The 21,937-nt window shown below is 39.1% G+C and overlaps 2 protein-coding genes across 2 annotated transcripts; both read right to left on the bottom strand.

Moving 5' to 3' along the window:
* Nucleotides 1-2,873: 2,873 nt before the first annotated feature.
* Nucleotides 2,874-10,578, bottom strand: LOC100695283 (heme transporter hrg1-B). The gene is made up of 3 exons (XM_003441538.5): nucleotides 10,150-10,578; nucleotides 6,299-6,466; nucleotides 2,874-4,044 (listed from the first exon to the last, which is right to left on the bottom strand). The coding sequence occupies exons 1-3, from the start codon at nucleotides 10,277-10,279 to the stop codon at nucleotides 3,908-3,910; spliced, it is 435 nt and encodes a 144-aa protein (XP_003441586.1). The 5' UTR covers nucleotides 10,280-10,578; the 3' UTR covers nucleotides 2,874-3,907.
* Nucleotides 10,579-12,751: 2,173 nt separating this feature from the next.
* On the bottom strand, nucleotides 12,752-21,918 carry LOC102081601 (uncharacterized). The gene is made up of 4 exons (XM_005469311.4): nucleotides 21,618-21,918; nucleotides 17,697-18,166; nucleotides 14,502-14,548; nucleotides 12,752-14,406 (listed from the first exon to the last, which is right to left on the bottom strand). Exons 1-4 carry the CDS (start codon nucleotides 21,793-21,795, stop codon nucleotides 13,419-13,421), a joined length of 1,683 nt encoding a protein of 560 aa, XP_005469368.1. The 5' UTR covers nucleotides 21,796-21,918; the 3' UTR covers nucleotides 12,752-13,418.
* Between the last annotated feature and the right edge of the window lie 19 nt (nucleotides 21,919-21,937).

Here is a 21,937-nt window from a genome sequence, read left to right as displayed (position 1 = left end):
CACAACAGTCCCAGTTTCTCATTTAGCCCATTGGGAAAAAAAATTGCCGACCCTGTTTTCTTTTGTTTTGTTTCCTTTCCTACACTCACCTGGCTGTTTATATTTTACATTCAGTGCAAATGTCAATGTAACATGAGGTATCAAAATGTGAAATCCCAGCAATATATTTAAATACTCATTCTGCCCCCTAACAATTTTAATACCAAGGTTCTCAAGGTGCAGTTCATGGAGGCAGTCGAAGCCCTTGATAACGTTTCATGTGGTCTATGAGCGCAGCAGGACAAGAATGCACTACTGTACATTTGATTTATCTGCAGGTCAAGTCATTCTATGAAACAGCTGTGCAGAACGAGAGCAGAGAGTTTCTTCTCTTTCTGTTAGAGCAGACTAAACTTTCCTAACACTGATAAACACACCTGGTATTAAGGAAATGTAGCAGCCACAGGAGCCACAGTTTGATAGAAAATAGTATTTAGACACAGGTGTTTCTAATTAAAATAAATTAGGGCTCCACGCTAAAATGGAACAGAAACTTTAATGTCATTACAAACACCTGTATTTTCTTACTATTTTATGTTAAATTAGGTATATGATTAAAAAAAAACCCTCTAAAACAGTACAAATTATCTATATGAAGCGCTATCCTCTGAGCAGGCATTAAAATATTGACTACTATTGATATGTGCAATTTTCTTGCGAAGCCCTCAGTTTCCCCAAAAATGCATTCAGTCATCAAAACTTTAAAAAAAAAACACTGGTTTAATTCTTTAAATAAATGCGCAGAAGCACAGGATATATAAGCTGAAACAGTGCTGTACACGTATTTAAAGGCTAGTACCAGTAATTTCTGCACCTATATAATTTCTTGCACCACCTGAAAAATCTTAAGTTTGATTTTTGATGTCAATTTGAATCCAATCTCCCAGGGTTGACAATTTTGCATTTCACCAACTGTTGTTACGTCATCTTGTTCTCAATAAATTATTCAATGATTTGCATAATTTTCAATTCAAATATTTAAATCAGCCACATCTGATATGTTTCCCAATAATTTTTTGAGCTGTAGAATCAAAACTCATAATGCATAATATGGCTTAAACTGGATTAATATCACTGATCAAGGAGCAGTTTTAACTTCTTTTTTTTTTAACACGGTTAGTTAAATACAAAAGAATACATCACACTTTGTGAAGTCGCCTTATATTTTGCAGTCAAATAACAGCAGTGGACCAAACTGAAATGAAAATGCAATGTAATTAAAAGTAAATATCCAAGTAATCTACTAATACTTTCAGTTTGCAATAAAATATTTTAAAATGAGGACCAAGTTTCTCTTTATCTCTATGCATTTTGATGTTAATGGTGGTATAATAATATATAAGTGTGAACAGACTGTTGACACATCTACAAAAGCTGAATGTGCTCTAACTGTTCACTTTCATGTGCCAGTGTGAACACATGAACAGGTCCAAATTTGCTCTTCTATAACTGAAGTCAGACTGTAAGTGTATGCTGAATGCAAAGGAACATCTTTTCCTTCTTGCCGGTTGCTTGCTATAGATTTAAACAGTCGTCTTCTGTTTGCTCTGCAGTGTGTAATTATACAGGATGTTTAGGATATTTGGGTTATTTGAATGTCTAAACTATTGTTTCCAGTCTCTCCAAACTCTGCCAGACTGCCAGTCAAGACAACTTCCTCCCTTGATTTCGGTAGAAAGGAGTCCTGTAATTGAATAAAAAGAGACCCCTCCCTCTCTTTACATACTACACACACACAAACACACACATGCACATTTTACAGGCTGGTGTATAAACTTAATAGGGTGCATTTGGTTCCAAAGCCCCCAGCCCGCTTGATGGAAAGTGAGCTGGATTGTTTTTCAGTTTCTTAATGTCGAAGTTTATAACAGCCAGATAAAAACAACGTTACCATGGTGATTTAACCACAACATCGCAATTACCTTGATGCTGCGAGACTCTCCGGGCTTACAAACAAACCAGTATAATGCAATTAAGATATAAGCACCACAAAAATGTTGGTAAAACGCAGAGGAAGGATGTAGGACAGCAACAAAGTGAAATAATCATGGTGGCTTTTCCAGGATCAAAGTTATTGATAAATATAGTAAATAACCAAGCACCATGCCAAAATTCACTTCTTTTAATCCTCAGCATAGCAGGAGTTCTTTCCTTAATGAGCAGTGCAGGATGGAATTAGGGGGACACTTTTTCTTCCGCTAGATATTTTTCTCCTAACAAATAACTTAACGAGCGATAGAACACCAAAAAATGATAGCACTGTAAAAATTCGCTCACATATTTTTCACATCAACTTCAAAGTGCTTCTATCAGGCAGCTGCTTTAACAAAATCATATAGCAAAAAAAAAAAAAAAAAAAAACACCCTGCACCAGCCTCCCCCACCCCCCACCTTTCCTTTGAGGGACAAAATAAAAATGTGGATAAATGGAATAATTGCCCAACTTCAAAGTGCAGGTTATTGCCTGCATTTACTGTTGCAATTGCAATGCAGTGGGGATGTTTTCTCTTCATAAGGGTGGCTCGGCTTGGTGGGAGAAGTGCTTCATTCTTGTCAGGGTGCAAATCACATTTTAATGCCTAAAAACACTGACCCCTCTGCCCCAGGCTTAGTCAGAAGAGGAGTGCATGACACTTTCAAACTGATTCCATGATAGTTTCTAATACTCATGCATTATAAGCTTTGTGATTTTTTTTTATTTTTTGATGGGGGGGGGGAAATGTTGTACTTTTTAAAGGACAGCAGACATTAAAAATTTTAGAGGAACAGAAAGTGCAAAAGAAAGAAAGAAATTCCTGGTCAGAAAAGAGGAAGAGCTCTTGGCCACAGCCATGCACATTTTCAGACTTTATTAACAGCACTCTTAGACACTCTCCTGCACAAACACACACTCCTACATTCAGTCAAATGATACATGCGGATGCACAAAGTGTACTTCATACACAGGAGTGTTCAGCCTCACCTTACAGTATAAATGTCCATAATCGGGTTTCACAAGGATAATATAAAACAAAGTAACTTGATTACTTAAGTATGCATAACAGTGTCATCACGGCCCAATGAATGCATGTTTCGCCTTTTTGTCACACAGACAAAAAATAAAATAAAAAGTAAAAAAATCACTCATACATTAAAAACGCTGGTTCAAAGTTCAGAAACATACAGTACCAAGACATGTGGTGCTTATTCGGAATTTCACAGGAAAGCCTAAATGATGAAGGACTTCAGGCTTACCTGCCTTCAATAAGGCCTCGACGCACTTTTAAAGCAGTGCGTGAATGTATATCAGCTTTAAATCACTGTATTCATCAAGGGGCCGATGCTTTGTGATCCGATTTCGTCATTTGATTACTCAATGTACAACCTGTAAGCTAGTAAAAAAAAACACCTTAAATACAAATATCACACAGATGGAGCAATAAGAAACGCCCATGAACTGTACATTTATATCTGGAAGAGTGATACCCCCTAGTGGCTGCAGCATTGATCTGAATGTTTCCACAGAAGAGTCTGTAAATTTGCAACAAGTTCTTTTACTGCAATGTGGTTAAAAATTTGATCATATTCTAGAAATGTTTTACCAAGAGGACACTGTGTAGATTCAGGGGTGAACGAAAAAGTAAGAAAATAAAATCTATCTGGGTTCGTATAAAACGGGGCTGGATTTATCAGAAAAGTTTAGAAGTCAGTGTCCTGCTCAGAATTAAAAATGCACCAGTACGTGGTGAGGTGGGGACCCTGTTCAAGGTCATGATGCTCTGCATAAAGAAAAGAAAAAAAGCACTGCTGGTTTATGTTTTCCTCCTTCATCAGCTCCACACTGTGAGAGCAAAGTCTGTGCATCTTCTATAAGATGCAGGACGTTCCCTCAGAAGTCACTGAGGATACCGATGTCCTCAAACTCAATGCGGTATTGTTGAGCAGCGTGGGTGAGCATGAAGGACCATTTCAGGGTCATGACGCTCCACACACAGGACAGGAAGAAACTCTGAGGGTCAGTGAAGGCTGCGCAAACAGAGACACACAATTCAATTCAATTTTATTTATATAGCACCAATCCACACAACAGCTCCCTCAGGGCGCTTTGACAATCACATAACCACTTGTGAGCAATTCACTTGGCAACGGTCGGAAGGAAAAACTCCCTTTTAACAGGAAGACACCTCCAGCAGAACCAGGCTAAGGGAGGGACGGGCATCCGCAGCATAACTAAGGGATAATTCAGTGTCACCTGATCCAACTGGAAGTATAAGCTTTATTAAAAAGGAAAGTTTTAATCCTAAACTTAAAAGTAGCAAAAGAGAGTCTGTCTCCCAAATCCAAACTGGGAGCTGCTTCCGCAGGAGAGCTGAAAGCTGAAGGCTCTGCCTCCAAGTCCAGTTTTGAAAACTCAACCACAGGTAAGCCTGCAGTCTGACATTACAGTTTTTCTCAGTTGCTTTGGTGCATTTCTCACAACAGAATTAAACTTTGCACAATAGTTAGTTCAACCTCCACAACATATAGTCGTTTTGGCACAACCTTGTGGCAGTTTCATGTTCATTTCGTCCAAAGGCAAATGCCTTTGGACATGAAGCAGTTGAGTAAGTACAAATATCTAAAGATTGGTCACTTTTGACTTGCTATTCATCACTATCTCCTTGCTTCTATCATGAATGTCACAATTATTTATACTTGTACCGGCTGAATAGTCATTGTCCATACAACTAATAGTCTTCATGTCATTGCTTGTGTCAGTGCACTCAAAATTGTTGAACATCTTGTCAAACAATTTGTACATCCATTTTGAAAACCCTATTTTTAAGGAGTTTCCATGAAAATCTCCATAAATTACTTTTCTCAGGTGAACTTTATCTCACACTAATGAAAATTGGTGTGTGTTACTCTTACTTGCAACCAATGAAAAGCCTCTTCTACCCAGTCATAGGTGAATCGCGTTACAGTATCCCCTACTCTACAAGTATATATATAATGTAAACCAGCAGACAGGATTGGCATGAGGTGCATACTGAATCTACAAAAGCTTGTGATGACATCACAGCAGAGTCCTGCAGAGGGTGGATTCGCCACTCCAGGAGATACTTTCCTCGCTGCATTGCGAGGGATAACATCTGTTGTGATGTAGATGAAAATATGTGGCCAGACAGACAGGAACGTCTGGATGTGCCAGAATGATTTACTGTACTGTTACATGTGCTGTTTATTGTTCACATTAGTGCACAGCTCTACCAAATGGGTGATTTTATGTTTACATGTATTCTACAGTGAACAAGTGACTGTAGCATATTTTTCTTTTGCACAATTCTGTAGGATTACAAACACTTCTACACAATGGAAATGTGAAACGTACGTATTCAGTGTCTCAGTTACTCCCAAGACTCCCATAACATCTACAGTGACTTCACTGCACATTTCAGATGGCTGTACAGGTAGGCCATAGTGCTGTCGTCAGCATTTTCAGGTGTCACCAATTGTTTTTGCAATGGGAAACACTGAAATTATAAACTGTCATAGTGGAAACATGACAATGCCATTTGACTATCTTGTTCATACAGATGGTGTCAAGACTTTTCATTTTGATGGCACTGGCAGTTTCATTGACATGGATACTTGCTTTTGCGGTATGGATAATCAATTCTGTGCATGTGACGTGCTTTTGCAGGCTATCCACTAGGTTATGCAGTTTGCACTAATTGTTTTGGGAAATGCACTAACTGCTGTGCAAATGTTGATGGTGTTCTGAGAAACGCACCAAAGCGACTGAGAAAAACTGTAAAGTGCTCTGTTAGGATAATAAGGTACTGTGAGGTCTTTGAGATATGACAAGGCTTGATTATTCAAGAAGAGGAGAACGATCTTAACTTCAATTCTGAATTCAAATGGGAGCTCATATGGGAGAAATATATATATATATACATATACACACACAGACAGACAGATAGATAGATAGATAGATAGATAGACAGACAGACAGACAGACAGACAGACAGACAGACAGACAGATAGATAGATAGATAGATAAACGCATGGGCATTAATGTGATCTTTTAACTGAACTCTTTCTTTTGTCAAGTAAAAGATGCTGGCTGCAAAGTCAAAAACTGGGTCAAATAATAAAACTATTTGAAATAAATAATTGATAAACCATGATTTCACACAGCAACAAGTCTGATTATGTATACCGCAGAGCTGTTTAGTAATGAACAATATACATTAAAAAAAAATGAAGTGAGACCAGAAAGTGATGCCGAACAACTCACTGTCTTTGTATAGGACGCCAATGGCCAGGAAAACAACAAAGGTTGCGAGTGCCAGCAGAGAGAAGAAAATCCCAATGAACATGAAAAACCTGAGGCCTTTCAGCCAGGTTCGCCAGTAGTCCTGGAGGTACATGATGTGAGTGATCAGGGTCCAGAGTGCCAACACACCTGAGGGAAGAGACCGGGTACAGACAGCAAGGTTAGCTTTCAGCTTCATGAGTCCGTTTAAAAAACACAGTACTACAGGTTTTACATGATATGATCCACCTTCTTGGCATTTTCTAATAATATGTAAATCCATCAACACATTTCCACATTACTACACTTTTTTAATTTTATTGTTGCACTGTAACAGAGCTGCAGTAAGGGATAGAAAGTTGTGCACATATTCAACTCCTCTCTCATTCAGATTTAATGCTAAAGTTCATGTTTTACTAACCTTTAAGCATTACGTCAGGACTGGTGCTGAAAACTCAGTCTGATAGGAGGAATACTGAATATTACAGTGAGATTGGCTGGGAATCTGTATTTGGTAGTATAAGAGTATAGTAGCTATAAGAGTTGTGATTCTCAAGTGTTTGATTTCAGTTTCTTTGAGTTCATCAGTGGGGAAAAGATTAAAGATTAAACTTGTGTCAAGTACGTTTTAAACCTCCTTTGAGTTGATGGCAGTTTGGAAATTTGGAAAATACTCTGAGGGACCAATTTGTGTCCCAAAGAGGAAAACATCCTTTACAATAACAGCTCCTCACTTCTGGAACATTATTCTAACTTTGAATGTAATCTTAAAGCCATCATACCTAGCTGTTTTCCTTATATGCCCACATTTTCCTTTTGTTTGAAGTGCCTAGTTTTTGCTCACTTTATCCATTAATGACTTTTAGGTTTTCAAAAAGCAGCTAGGAGGCAGATTCTAAATGTCAGCCATTTGGCTAACGTTGGCACATTTATGGTAACATTCATTAACGCGGACTGTCCCTGACAATTAACACTAACATTAAAAAGTTGTAGTAAAAAACACATTTACAGCTGAACTGATCATACAGCCATGTGAAATAGGAAGTTTTTGCATGACTCTATGCAGTCCTGTGAAGTACACCTCATGATTCAGACGGTTTCAACCACCTTCAGCAGCGATAATTTACAGTAATGGTTTTCAGTATGACTTTATTAGTCGCTGACATTATTTGGGAGGAATTCTGGCTCACTTTTCTTTGTTTGCTGAGTTCATTGAGTTCATTGTGCATTTGTTTATGCACGGCTTTCTTAAGGTCCTGCCACTGTATTTCAATCAAGCTGAGGTCTGGACTTTGACTGGACCATTGCAACACCTTAATTCTTTTCTCTTTCGGTCATTGTGTTATAGATTTGCTAGCATGCTTGGGAACATTGTTGTACTGCATAACCCACTTTTATCTAAGTAACACTTGAGTCTTCATATTTGACTCTAGAATACTTGGGTATACAGAGCAGTTCATGGTTGATTCAGTGACTACAAGATGCCACTTCAGGAGCTCAGGTCCTATGGTTGAAAAACCCTAATCATGCTCAACAGTCAGTACGAGGTGTTTGTGCAGTGCACTATAGCCAAACATCTGCAGTTTGCTTTTGGTTTGTTCAGATGCACCTTTGCAAACTCAAGTCGTCGTGCCATGTGCTTTTTAGTGAAAAGAGGCTTTCTCTTTGTATCCCTTCTAAATGAGCCATACTTGTTCAGTAACTCCTTTGAGTTTGAGTCTAACCTTATTGTAAATTTGCTGGGATGTCACTTCCGGAAAGACTTGAAAGCTCGACCCTAGAAAATTAACAAAACATCTGCTTTTATCAAGGTGCTCACACTTGCTGAATCATTTAATCAGGTGCACTATTACCCTCTTAATTCATATGGAAGAAGTAAGAGTGTACTTAGCTTTCACAGTGAAAACTGTCTTTTTCACATGACTGCATGACTACATGACTATACCAGTCACTGAAATTAATTTGACTGGTCATGAACCTTTGTTTATATGATCAGGGAATATTGGATCATGACACAGCATGCTGCCAAATGCTGAGTCAATAAATCACACTTCTCTTTTTGTCATTGCAACAGAAGGAAGTGCAACAACTTTTATATTAGTTGAAGATCAGTGAAGATGCACAGGATATACTTTTGCTCTTTCCTGTGGGATGACTCATCATCATGTAAACATGTTTGTGGTCTCACAGTATCAGATTCAGATTTACTTGTGGGTAAAAGAATTCAAAATCTTGATATTATATCAATATGTATTTTAAAAAGAATGAGAAAAACATGGTGCAAATGAACCTTTAACTGTTTACTGTGTGCTAGGTTTTTTATATATTAAAAAAAGAAGTTGGGTTGGACAGTCTGTATGCAAGCATACAACAACAACCATGACTCTACTTCATGGTGCTGGATTATTTCTGATATTGTGTTAATAAAATGACAGCTTTGATTAAAATCAATAGCCCAATTCTTTTCAACGCTGACTGTGAAATAAATCAATTATGCCCCAGCCTGATGGACAAAGAAAATGCAGCTCTTCATTTTCAGTCAGATTAATGTGTTACTACCAAGGTAATTAGGAACGGTTACTAACTAACTGCACAAAAAGATGACACCACTGTTGTACTTTAACTAGTCTGATCTTTGGTAAAAATGCACCTTTAACAACTGCTAACACTGAGTACACTGCGGCCTATCAGCAGATGAGCGCAGAGGTTTTAGATGCTCATCTGTAAACCTCGATAGAGTTTCAAAGGTCAAATTTCCAGATGCAACTCTTTTATCACTGTTGCACGGTTGTGCATGGACGGAAGCATTTTATCTTTTTGGCAAACCTAACAGGATCTAACATTGCAATTTATAGACTTACAAAATTGTGACCAACATCCTGTCAAGTCCATTGTCCATATGTTCACACTGCATGATAAAATCTGCATGATAAAATCTGAACTCAAAGCAGCACAGTCGTAAAGGAAATGCTACTGCTCTAAAACAACAGCCTTTCTTTTGCAATGTTGACATATTTTCCTTTCATTGTGAGTTTGCACAGAAATGCCCTTTAACCAGGTGTAAATCTGTACTGGGATTATACTCGGATATACTTGGATTATAAATCACGCTCCCTTATTCACCGTCAATGTCTACAGTAAGTCATTCATTTGTAGAGACTGATTCAGTACAACCAACATCTGCATGAAAAGGTTGAAAGAAAAAAAAGTGTTTTTTCAGAAATACAAAGTACTGGTGATTCAGGGTTGGAAAGGTTTTAAAAATGTCCTTTAAAAACTGACATTGGAGAACGGAGACTCTAATGGTTGATCTAGTAGGTGTTCACCAGTGGGAACAGGTTAAAGTACAAACAAGAAGGAATTTATGCTTGTTAATAAATGATGCTGAAAACCACCGAAAAAGACTCTTCCACTGTGGATAGTGTTATTTGTCTAAATGTTCTGAGAATGAATTCATAATTCAGCGACCTGTTTTACTTAGATTTACAGGATTTGGTTTTTTCGTGGTCTTGAACATATTTAAACTTTCTATTTAAAAAAAAAAGGACAGTTGTGTAGAAGTTTATGAACATAAAGTGGCATCTGATGATTTTAAGGCCTTTAAGACAAACAGCAAATTAAAAAAACAACGTCAGGTAATGAGAATTCTTTTAAAAAACTGCAATATTTCCCACACATTTAGTTGCCGCATGTATCGTAAAGTTAGATGACCTGGCCTTGAAATAGAAGTTATACCTGCGACCCATCTCTAACTCTACGCTCCCATAAATGCCAATAAATCTCTTATTCCTCACATTCATCACATGTATCGCTGCAGAGAGTGTTTACTTCACCTGACAGTCCTCCCATGGCTCCAGTCCAAGGCTGATTGTACACGAAGTTCCACACCAGAAAGGCTGAAAAGCCCACGATCGTACCAAACGAAGCATAAGCGATCCTCATGTACGTCTTATTGATACCCATGATTGCAAATTTAAATTTAATAATAAAAAATAATAAAATAACAGGCTGTGGAGGGAGAAGCAGGCGCGGGCTGGGCTGGAGGAGAGCCGAGTGTCTGTGAGAGCGACAGCTGCAGCAGCAGGAGGTAAGAGCTGGTAATTTTAAAATATCTACATCCGGTCAACCTGACAAAAAAAAAGGTCCACGAGGACACAGTGTGACTAAAAAACGCTTGTGCTCTGCTGGCTAATGGTTAATGTGGATATTGTGAAACATGACAGCGCGTTTCTGATGAGGGATGTCCTATCCAGCTGCAAAAACACACAGCCTTGCGTTACGTCATCAAGAAATCTGATCATGGTGGGTGGACACAGCACCCCCTACAGGACCACAGAGGAAATTATCTACCTCAGAGCTCGGAGCTCTGTGTGTGTAAAATAACAGCTGGAGTGATTAAAACCCTTTTTAATTTGCATGTTAGATTCATGGGTGATGGATGACAAATGTGTTTTTTATTTTATCTGGGCAGACCATAAGTGAAAAAATAAGAAAATGATCCAGCACTGGTGAATTCCAGCATGCTTTACATGGCGGTTTTGAATAAAATAACGTGCTATTTGGGACTGTTATATTAAAATTTTATTTGATCTGTGTACTGCATTTGAAACAGCTGGCCACATGGTCCATATAAACTGCTGGTGTTGGTACAAAGGCTCCTGTCTTGTCTTCATAGGAGAATTCTCCCCATCCTCAGCCCTCCCTCATAGGGTCTTTCCCATATCCTAAATGCCACCTGTGGGTCAAGATAATCCATTTATAGAGTCGTGTGAAAAAGAAAGTTGTCACTTTCTAAATCATCTTGTAAAACACTCAGTAGGCTCTCATTGCTTTCATGGGAATTAAGTGACTAAATAGGTGTTGCTGATCAAATGATGATCAAAATAAGACCATGCAATGGTTGCAAAAGCACCATGAGATACATCTAAGATGCTACAGAAGTTAGCATGTTAAATGCTTAAGTTCATGACAGTACAATCAGAAAAACACTGAACAAGTATGGCGTGTTTGGAAGGTATACAAGGAAAAAGCCTCTCGTCTCTAAGAAAAGCACATGGCAGAACAGCTTAGGTTTGCAAAGCTGCATCAAAGGGATAAAACCATAAGACAGATAATGGTCATAATGCTGTGAATTATGTACTGATAGGCTGTTTGGTTTTCTCCAAACAGCCTCCAAACAACTCATACTGACTGTCACCAAGCTAGAATAATGTTCCCAAAGTGAGGAGCTGTTATTCTAAAGGATGTTTTCATCTTTGGGACACAAATTCACCCCTTAGAATATTCTCCAATTTTCTGCTCAAAGAGTAGCCTACCATCAATTCAAAGAGTACCACAGGCATCTCTAACACAATGCTGTCTTACATACAAAGCGCTTCATTGATTGTAGCAGTGTTCTAAACCTGCACAATTAATGTTTTGGCAAAAGAGCGCTCCAACATTCGAAAGGGCAATAGTATATTTACATATATAAAAATATATTTATCTACAATATATTTATTGCAGAGTCCTAATTTCCACCGCTATGCAGACGATCAGCTCAGTGATCCTACACCTGAGGTCCTTTCATCAGGCCCAAAAAAGGATTTTATTTTTTATTTTATTTTAAAAAGACCACAAAAAAATGTCATCCATGCTTTCACGTCTTTATGTTTGGACTGCTATATTTCCTGCTTTCAGTGGCTGTAGCCCAGGAGGTAGAGCAGGTCAGCTACTAATCAGAGGGTTGGTGGTTTGATCCCTGGCTGCTCCAGTCTGCATGCAAAATATCCTTGGGCAAGGTACTAAGCCCAAGTTGCTCTCCGATACATCCACTGGAGTATCAATGTTAGAAGGTGCTTGAGCATAAAAAAAATTGCTTGCGCGAATGAGTGAATGAGGCATGTTGTATAAAGCGCTTTGAGTGCCCATGCCACTCTAAGTGGTTCACCAGCCACCTGGTGGATGTTAAGAGATTTACACTAGAAATAGTGGCTCATCCGCACGATCAGCTTGGTAATAACAGGTATAGAAAAACTTAAACTTTCTGTTATAAGCTGTGTGCTAACCTAGACCTCGCTGCTTCTTCATATCTTCATATCAATTGTATTTACAAAATGTGCAACTCTGTAAAAGCATACCAAATATGACTTGGGGGTGAAGTTAAAGGTACATGTAAACATAATGAAGAGTTCTGGAAATCTGAAAGATAACAGGAGTTAGAGTCAGAAGAACTGTAAGAATGAAAAATAACCTTTTTACAAACAGTGGAAGATGGTAAAGGGTTTTAGAAGACCTGATACAGTTTTACTGTTGCTCAAAGATGAAGATGGATGACTTGAAATGGGTCAAAATGTCAAAGAATGAGCTTTATAAGGGGTAATTGTCAGTTGGACTGACACAGTCAAAAACAGCAGCTGACACATTAGTTTAAAGAACTTTAAACCAACACAGAAATGTGTTTTTCTCTTTAAACTTTTTATTTTTAAAACAGTCCAACTCTTTGTTTAACACTGTACAAAAAGTAATCAAAGAACTGTGCAAACTATTGGTAAACTGATTAGTTCGATAAAATAATCATCACAGTGTATGCAGGACTACAGCGTGGAATCATGCAGTAATGAGGGAAAAGTGACAAATAATAATTGCATCAAAGGTCTGGCAGATTTTATTTTTTTAAAGAAACTAAACTTAAATGACACAAATTAAGAAGTTCAACAAATACATAAGCCTCCAATAAAAAGTAATGAGAAAGTTACATTTACAATAATGCCAGCAGAAAAGATTACTTTCAAGTCATGTGGTCCCTTTCAAAACAAATGTTCAGAGCACATCATGGTAACATGAAGCCATAGCCTCCTATATAGTTACTGTGTATTAATGATTTTAGACAAAAACCTGAGTGGAGTTAAGCTATTGATCATGTATACTGAACCTGGAAAGGTTCAGAACTCTTCAGTTCAAGAGTTAAACCAGCAGGATGCTTTTATTTTGAAAAAATTAAAGAAAATGTTGCATGCTTCAGTAATGCTTCGGGTTTCTCTGTGATACAGTGGAGAAAAAAACTGCAGTAACCCATCTTATGCCGTTAATCTGGCCCATAGGGGAAAAACAGCATACAGCACTAATTTGATGACGTCGCTGACAACTTTACATTTGCTGGCAAGAAGTAATAGAAAAAGAACTCATCCAATTTCTTCTTCATGATCTTGATAATGACGTTGTCACGGTATATACGCTGAACCAGCATGTCTTCTCTGGACAACACCAACAGATCACACCACGACGTGCCCGTAACCATCATCTCTCCCTGGATGTGCCAATAGTACGGGTGATTCTTTTTCAACTGTAAGACTCCATTGCGACAGATCACGAAAGCGCAGTCAATGAAGCTCCGAAACTTGACGCATTTAGCATGCACCAGTCCAAAACTGTTGGTCTCATTGGAATCGTACACCAACCCATCAGGGTTCGCCCCCAGCCACGGAGCATTCGGATGAACGACAAAACCACAGGGGTACCAGTTGATGCACATTTGCCGACAATATTGCTGGAAAGCTTCATTTTTTATTTCCTCCTCTATCTGTGCTGCTTTGCTCAGAGAAAATCCTTTCTGAATCTTAAATACCAGATGCTTGATATTGCTTTGTCCCGATTTGAGTTTGCAGATCTCTCTGAAACGGCTGGTCAAGCGCAGCTTCTGCAGTTTCTTTATGTTCTCCTTACAGCCCCGAGTGGATTGCTCCAGAGCGTGTGCTTCTTCCCAGGTGACCTGCATGGCATTTACATGTTCCTGCTCCTTAGCGCTAAGTGTAGGAAGGGCAGACACTGATTCCAGTTCATGGTGAGATAGAGGAAGCGGCAGCCGAGAGGGAGCATCACTGTTTATCGTATAACCCTGACTTGATGGCACAGGGCACTGGTAGGATAGGAGGGAACCTTTGGGAACTTTACCAAAAGCACAGTCCACCCATTCCACATCTGTTGTGAGGCCCATTTTGGTTATCAAAGGCTTCTGGTCATCAGGAAAGTCCCTGTAGGCTTCTTTGAGTCTTTCAATAAACGACTGGCATTCAGATGGGACAGCAGTGGTGAATGCCATGGACGTCAACCTGTATGACACACATCATTATTATTATTATTTTTATTATCATTATTATTATTAGCAAGTTGAGAGGGTGATTATTAAGGTTCTTGCCATTCTTACCTTGGAAATTCTAGCATGGTTTTCTGCAGGGGGCACACTGGATTCTTCTAAAGAGTTTCAGCCAAGGATAGAAAGAGAGAAGTTCATTTTAATTGTTAAAAAATACAAACAAAAGACAAATAAAAGCATCTAAAAGCATAAAGAGTCATTTCTGTACATATCTGCAGATGACACCATTATGGAATCATGTATATTCAGAAAAAGGATTGGCCAACTAACCCTGCACTTGTGTGACAGCTCCTTTACCTTCAAAATGAGTGCCACTTATAGCTGTAAGCAAAGTCAGCATCACTTTAAAGTTCTTGAATAGATTCACTATTTATCTGGACAAAAAAGCAATTCCAAATGCTGTTTTGCAGTACAAAAGACTCCTTACATACACATTTTTACTAACCATCAGAAAATTCGGAAGCACCAGAAACTCAGAATGCACTCGCCTTCATCAATAGAGGCTCTTCATTTTTGAAACTTAAGGCCAATTCATCAGTCAATATCTTATATCCTGGATCACTTATGGCAGTTCATTCAGCAGTAATTATTATTTTTAAACACAAAATGGGAAACGAAAGGTTCTCACAGTTCCCGTAGAACAGGACTGGGATTTAATGAAACAAACTTGATCGCTGAATCATCAAATGCTTTGGGAACAACAGTGATTGTATCACCACTGATTCAAATTAGCTGCAAGGATGTTTATAAGGACTTCAGAGCAAAGTCTGGCTTTAACTTGGCTTTACCTTTACTCAGGCTTAATTTCACATCATATCTCGAATAAGCATGCATCAATAAATTCCGGATGGTGGTGTTAAGCTGCATGTGGACTTGAGACAATTATTTAATAAGTACCGCTCTACTTTCAAGTTAAACCCATTAAGACTACTAAGAATGCAGACATTAAATATAATCCAGTTCTTCAAAAGCTAATTCACTGACACTTTTATTTCCATGAATTTGAGATGTCTCTTATCCTAAGTGAACTAAAGAAATGACAGCTAAGGGAAACTGGAAGTCAGCACAAAATGTGGATGGCCAATAAAACTTTCAGACGATGTAAATGCTGAGCAGACAAGCAAAGTAAAGCTTCCATAAAGCAAAAGACCCGCTGAAAGGTTTAGCTGACAGGGAGCTAGTGATGCAACATTTCACTGTAAAGCGCTGATGCGCAAACAGAGTCTAAAGGTAAAACTTGCATGCCACATTCTCGCAAAACTCAATGTCTGAGGTATGCAAAGCAACATGTCATACTGTAAACAAGTGGCGTGGACAGATAAAGTTGAGTTAAAGGTTTATGGGATAAAAGGAGCAGCATTTGATGAAAGAATCCCTTGGCAGTCGCTAAACATTGGAGTGGCAATATTCTTCTTTGGGGTTGTGCAGCAGTAACAGCAAAAGCACAGAGAGGCTTTCACCTCATAGTAACAAAATCTCATTGGACAGCAGCCCTCAACCATCAGCTACTCAAAGAAACACAAGCTTAAGCATTTTTGATGGCACTTAAATTCATCTGCCTTAGTACTGCTGTGTAAGCAAGACAGCCTAAAAACATGTCAGAACGTAAAGTAATCTGCACAGAAAAGTGGCTGAAAATTCACAAGTTAGGAAGAGAAAGACTAAGGCTACGTTCACACTGCAGGCGAAAGCGCATCAAATCCGACTTTTCTGACCCTATGCGACCCATATCCGATCATGGTATGACAGTGTGAACAGCACAAATCCGATATTTTCAAATCCGACCTGGGTCACTTTCGTATGTGGTACTGAATCCGATACATATCTTATGTTTCAGAAAGCAACTGCTGTTTGAATGGTCATGTCGCATTAATTCCATCTTTTACGTCACTGACACAAGACAGACGCCAATAATCAGCGCCGGAGAAGGGCACGGGAAGACATCACGAACGCTTCCTGGCCATCCAGTGTAGATGTTAGTGAAACTATTGGGAAGACAACGTGAACATTTTATTTGTACTGTATAATCTGCAGATTCTGACAGAAATCTGCAACTATCCTTTGAAGCACCGCTCCTCTCTAAAACAGCAATAAGGATAGTAGTAGTAGTAGTAGTAGTATAGTAGTTATTAGGCCATATGTAAATAACAAAATATCTTTATAACTTAAAGCAAAATTGGGAAACGTAAAGTCCGAAACAAGTCTTTATATTAAGGGCCATCAGTCAAACAATACTGTTTGCTCTGGGTCTAAACAGAGCGCGTTGTGTGTGACATCTTCTCTTGCGCATGCGGGCCGCTTTGAGCGTTCACACTAGAGCGCGTTTGCTGTCGCATTTTATTTGTAGTGTGAACAAGCAGACAAAAAAATCGGATTCGATCAAAAAATCGGAACTGAGCATTAAGACCTGCAGTGTGAACGTAGCCTAACTGGCTGCCAAGTGTTCCAACATGCATTACAATAGTGATTCCAGGTGCTGTAAAGCTGTTCAAAGCATAAAGAGCCATATTCAGCGATCAGTAAAATCACTTAAAACTCTGTACTGAAGTGAAAGAAAGGAAAATAGTAGAAAGATGACATATCAGATATTAAAACTGGAAAATATATATTCCCTCAAAAGTTGACATTAACTCTTCTTTTATGACACTACCTTGCTTTAAGCAAGACTCTCCTGGAAAAAGACACCTAGAGTGTTGCATAGGTCACTCAGCAATAAGGGGGCCTTCACAGATGTGTAAGTTATCTATGCCATGTGCCCTCTAACCCTTACCCCCCAACCCCCAAACCATTACGGATGCTAGCTTTAGAGGTAGGCACTGATAACAAGTTTTACCTCTTTAGCCCTGTCCCACATTTCCGAAGTGAGCTTTAAGATTTTGGTCGGTGGTCCCCCACAATGGTTATTTCTGAAAGATTCCAGATCTCTAGGAACTCTCAGGTTGCTGATGTGTTGTCAACCTAATAAGTTGTAATCATTGATTTCTGTTTTTGTTTACTTATTTCCTTATTTTATTGAGTGTCTGATTTTGGGGGGGGATGGTTGTAGTTCCACAACTATTGGCTATTTAGCATCAGAAAATAAAAGGAAAAAAGAAATCCCAATAAAATAAACATTTATAGACAATTGTCTACTTTTGGTGCACGTTTACTGAAAAGTGTGTGGGACCTTGGAAAGTTAGGAATAGCATTTTGGATTCTCAGCAAAGCTCAGCAAAGCTACTTTAGATTTAAGAGGGCAAAACTTACTTCTGTGTTGGAAGTTTCTGAGCCTTTTTGAAATCGGTGGCTCTCACTTGTCCCTTCTTCAATCTGGCAATCTGCTTCTGACTCATCTGAGGCACAGTCTCCATCTTCAGTTGCTTCATCAGTTGAGCTATTAGCTGAAGCCTCAAGTCTGGTATTTGCCACATGAATCTGGTTTGTGTCAGTGATGTCTTCTTCCTCTTCTTTTGATTCAAAACGGTCTGATGTAAAAACGTTGCTGGCTTTACCCAGCCACAGTTGTTGTCCCAAACTTATGTCACACTCAATATGCTCTTCTTTAACACAGTCTGGTGTAATGGAGTTGTCAGCTTCAGTCAGCGCTCGTTGCTGATCCCAACTTAAGTCATATTCTATTTGCCCTGCTTTAGCTTTTGTAGTGAGGCCCTCCGATATTTTAAGGTCCACCCTGGTGTTAGGCTCCGAGGGCTGTTCTCCACCGTAGTTATTAACATCTGTCACAGGAAATAGAAAAAAAAAACATTATTGAATACATTACATAGTAATCATATATGTTTTGCTTTAGTTTGAGTCATGGTACTTGCCCTTAACCTGTGATTCTTTTAACATGTCAACATGGACGTGTGAACACATAAGAAATAGAAACAGCTTATCTAAGCTATCCTTAGACTCTTACCATGTGGGGGAAAAAAAAAATCAATAGTCACCATGCAGAACAGCTGTTATTGAGTTATTCACAATCACCAGCCACTCAGTTAGGTACACCTGATCAAAAGCTCTTCAACACAAATATCTAATGGTTTCAGGAATGCAGGCCTACTTAAGTTCAAACTGAGCATTAGAATAAGGAGGTTTAAGTCACTCTGAATGTGCCATGGTTGTTGGTGCCAGACGGGCTGGTGTGATTATTCCGGAAATCCCCAAGCTACCTGGATTTGTCTGCACAACCAGCTCTAGAGTTTACAGGATACGGACCAAAATGATAAAATATCCAGGAAAAAAAGAAAATTCTCAAGCCAAAAATCCCTTGTTGATGCCAGAGGACAGAAGAAAAAGGCCAAACTACCTTCATCTGACAGGAAGAGAACAGTAACAAATCACTCACTACAATCCAGGTATGCAGAAGAGTGTCTGTGAGCGCACAAAACATCAAACCCTGAAGCAGATGGACTAAAGCAGCAGAAGATCACACTAGATGCAACTCTAATCAGCTAATAATAGGAAACTGAGGCTCACCAACAGTGGACAACAGAAGACTGAGAAAACGTCTTTTTCTGTTCCAACATCCAAATACAAATCACGCTTTGTACTAGGGCTGCCACGATTAGTCGACTAGTCACGATTACGTTGACTATTAAAATCGACGACTAATTCAATAGTCGACGCGTCGTTTAAAGCTTTGTAAGATCCCAAAAGACGCAGGAATAAGTAGTAGGATTTAAGAGTGTAATAACGGACTGAAACGGAAGATGGCAGCACTGCATGTACAAGGATGCCAGCTGCCGTTAAACCTCGAAGAAGAAGAAGCTGTGTCCGGTATCGTAGCTGTGTCCAAATTCAGGAACCGCATCCTCCTCTGCCCGCATTTGTAGGCCGATTACATTACAGCGACACGACGAAGACTGTCCAAATTTGAAGACTCCAACAAATGCGGCCTTCATCTCCCCAGATCTGAAGGATGGGTCGGGTGTATACTTCATGGCCCAACCTATCCCAGAATTCATAGCGCGGCCCTGCTCAGTTTCCAACAATGGCGGCAGCTAGCTTGTTTTAATATTACTCTTATTATTCTTTCTGGGTCACAAAATAAACGTTTAACATATTTTCAGGCGAGAATGTAGCTGTGCAAACTTCAAATATCTGCTCAGTTTATCAAGACACCGCATATTTTCAAAAGCGCTCCGACGTTTTCAGAGACGTCTGTTACCAACCAGCTCGATAGCTAGCCGGGGTTCAAGGCTCACTAGAGCCGGTGAGAACACCGGACTCCCGGCAAATCGTTTTCAAACCCACCGCCATCTTTCGCTACTCAGGTTAAACATGATATATAAGTCACTTAGATAACTTAAGAATGTTATTGTTTGGCTTTTTTCAGTATTTTATTTGTTGCTGAGTAAATCGGTTTACCTGAGATTAAAGTTAGTTTTTACACAGCTGAATAAATGTCAAGCAGACAACTGATTATCAGAAGTGTGAGATGCTCGAGAATATACTCCGGTGTCCTGTTATATTTTAGATAGCAAGGAGCAGACGGCTGACTTTATTAAACTCCACTGAAACAATCTGCAAATTTCATTAAAATTTTACAAACTACCTATCATCTGGTCTTTATTTTTAGCTAGCACATGCCTTAAACACTTAAAGCTGTAAGCTAATGATAGTTATATAAGACCAGATGCATGCTGGTGCAATAAGCTGTACGTTTTACGTCCAATGGATGCATGATCTGATTAGTCGACTAATCGCAAAAATAATCGGTGACTAGTCGACTATCAAAATAATCGTTTGTGGCAGCCCTAATATGTACCAATGATTCAGGCTGCTGGTTGTGGTGTAACCGTGTGGGAGTGTAACAGTTTGATGGCGCAGTTTTAGACATCTTAGTACTAAAACACAAATTACCTCAAACTAGTTTCTTGAACATCACAATTGCTTTACTCCATTCAAACGGCCTCTAAAGTCACTAGATCTCAGCCAAGCAGAGCACTTTTGAGATGCAGTGGAAGGGGGAACATGGATGTGCAGCAGACAAACAACAGCAACTGTGTGATGCTATCATATTTTTATGGATCAATATCTTCAGCACTTGACGGAATCCGTGCCAGGAAGAATTAAAGCAGTTCTGTTAAGGTTAAATGGGGTCCTACCTGGTAGGGCTGGGCCATATCATACCATTCACGGTAATACCGGTACAATGTTAGGCAACGATAAGAAAATGAAATATCGCCATAAAATATGGGCAAAACGCGCATGCGCAGTGCCAGAGACAAATGCAATCGCATGGCAAGATGCTGTAAACGGACCAAACTTCAGTCAGGAGAACAACTGAGATAATCCATCCACAATAGAAGGTTAGTCAGTAATATACTGCAACAACATGGGAATAGAGCAACTGTGATAGAATACAGCATTAATGAATCAATGGTACAGAAGTGGAGGAAGCAAGAAGAATGAGTTGAATAAAGTTTGATTTATCTGACTGCTTTGTTTTGCTTAATGTGTCTTATAATCCCGTGCACCTTATGGTCCAAAGAATACGCATTTGACTTTTTTATTTGGCACACTGCAGTTTAATGTTGCAAAGCGCCTCTTTTTAACTTCAGTGGATATTATACATGGTTATGCTCAGGATATGTCAGCCCATTTCTACTGGAAATGCCTTTTGGTTTAACTTTCAGCAAGGAATTTGCATTTGCACTGTTAAATTTTTATATAGGTTTAATGCACATAAAAAACAGCTGCTTGTTTAAGTGAAAATAAATGGATGGGGGTTTTTTGCGCTAGTAAAGTTGTGGAGTTGTATTTTGTCTCGCATCAATTATATCGTCAGTTATATCGTTATTGCAAATTTTCAAATATATATTGTGATAAATATTTTTGGCCATATCGCCCTGCTCTACTACCTGGTACTGGTCGTTTTGTATGTGTTAGACTGATGGGTGGGTTACTACCTATGAAACATGTCCGCAGTAGTTTAGTGGTAATGGCCAATCGAGGTGAAGTTAATTTTCACAGCTTTATAATGTGAGGGGGCACTTTAGTCTTGGTCTTAACTAATTAAAGCATTAAATTACTCATGTGATGTGCAACCATCAAACACATGTCCTACAGTATTTACATACAGTGTCGCATTAAGCTTGCAATGCTTTAATTTAACAATTCCTCTTCAAGCGTAGCTAATACAGGTCAGTCAACTGGAAACGCAAGGAACCAAAAGCAACAAACCTATCCTGTGTAACTTTATCTCGGGGTTGAGGACCATGTGCAGAATGTTCCGCAGGCGCTTGTTTTCCTCACAGCACTCCACAACGATACTTTCAACTTCACCAAACACCTCCGTGGCCACAGCGGTGAAGCGTTCAGTCAAAAAGCTCCGAAAGCCCTCGAGTCTAACGCTCGACATTTTGGACTATTATTATCTACACAACGCCTGAGTTCCTCCGCGTGAACACGCTCAAACAAAAGAAAACAAACGGAATTTGGCAAAGGCGACTTCCTGTAGGAAAACTCTTCTTCGGTGGATTACGTGGGTCACATTAGCGCCC

This window comes from Oreochromis niloticus, linkage group LG5 (genome assembly GCF_001858045.2).
Source record: "Oreochromis niloticus isolate F11D_XX linkage group LG5, O_niloticus_UMD_NMBU, whole genome shotgun sequence".
NCBI classification, from domain to species: domain Eukaryota; kingdom Metazoa; phylum Chordata; class Actinopteri; order Cichliformes; family Cichlidae; genus Oreochromis; species Oreochromis niloticus.
The sequence above is the reverse complement of the archived record's forward strand: the minus strand, read 5'-3'. Positions and strand labels throughout refer to the sequence as shown.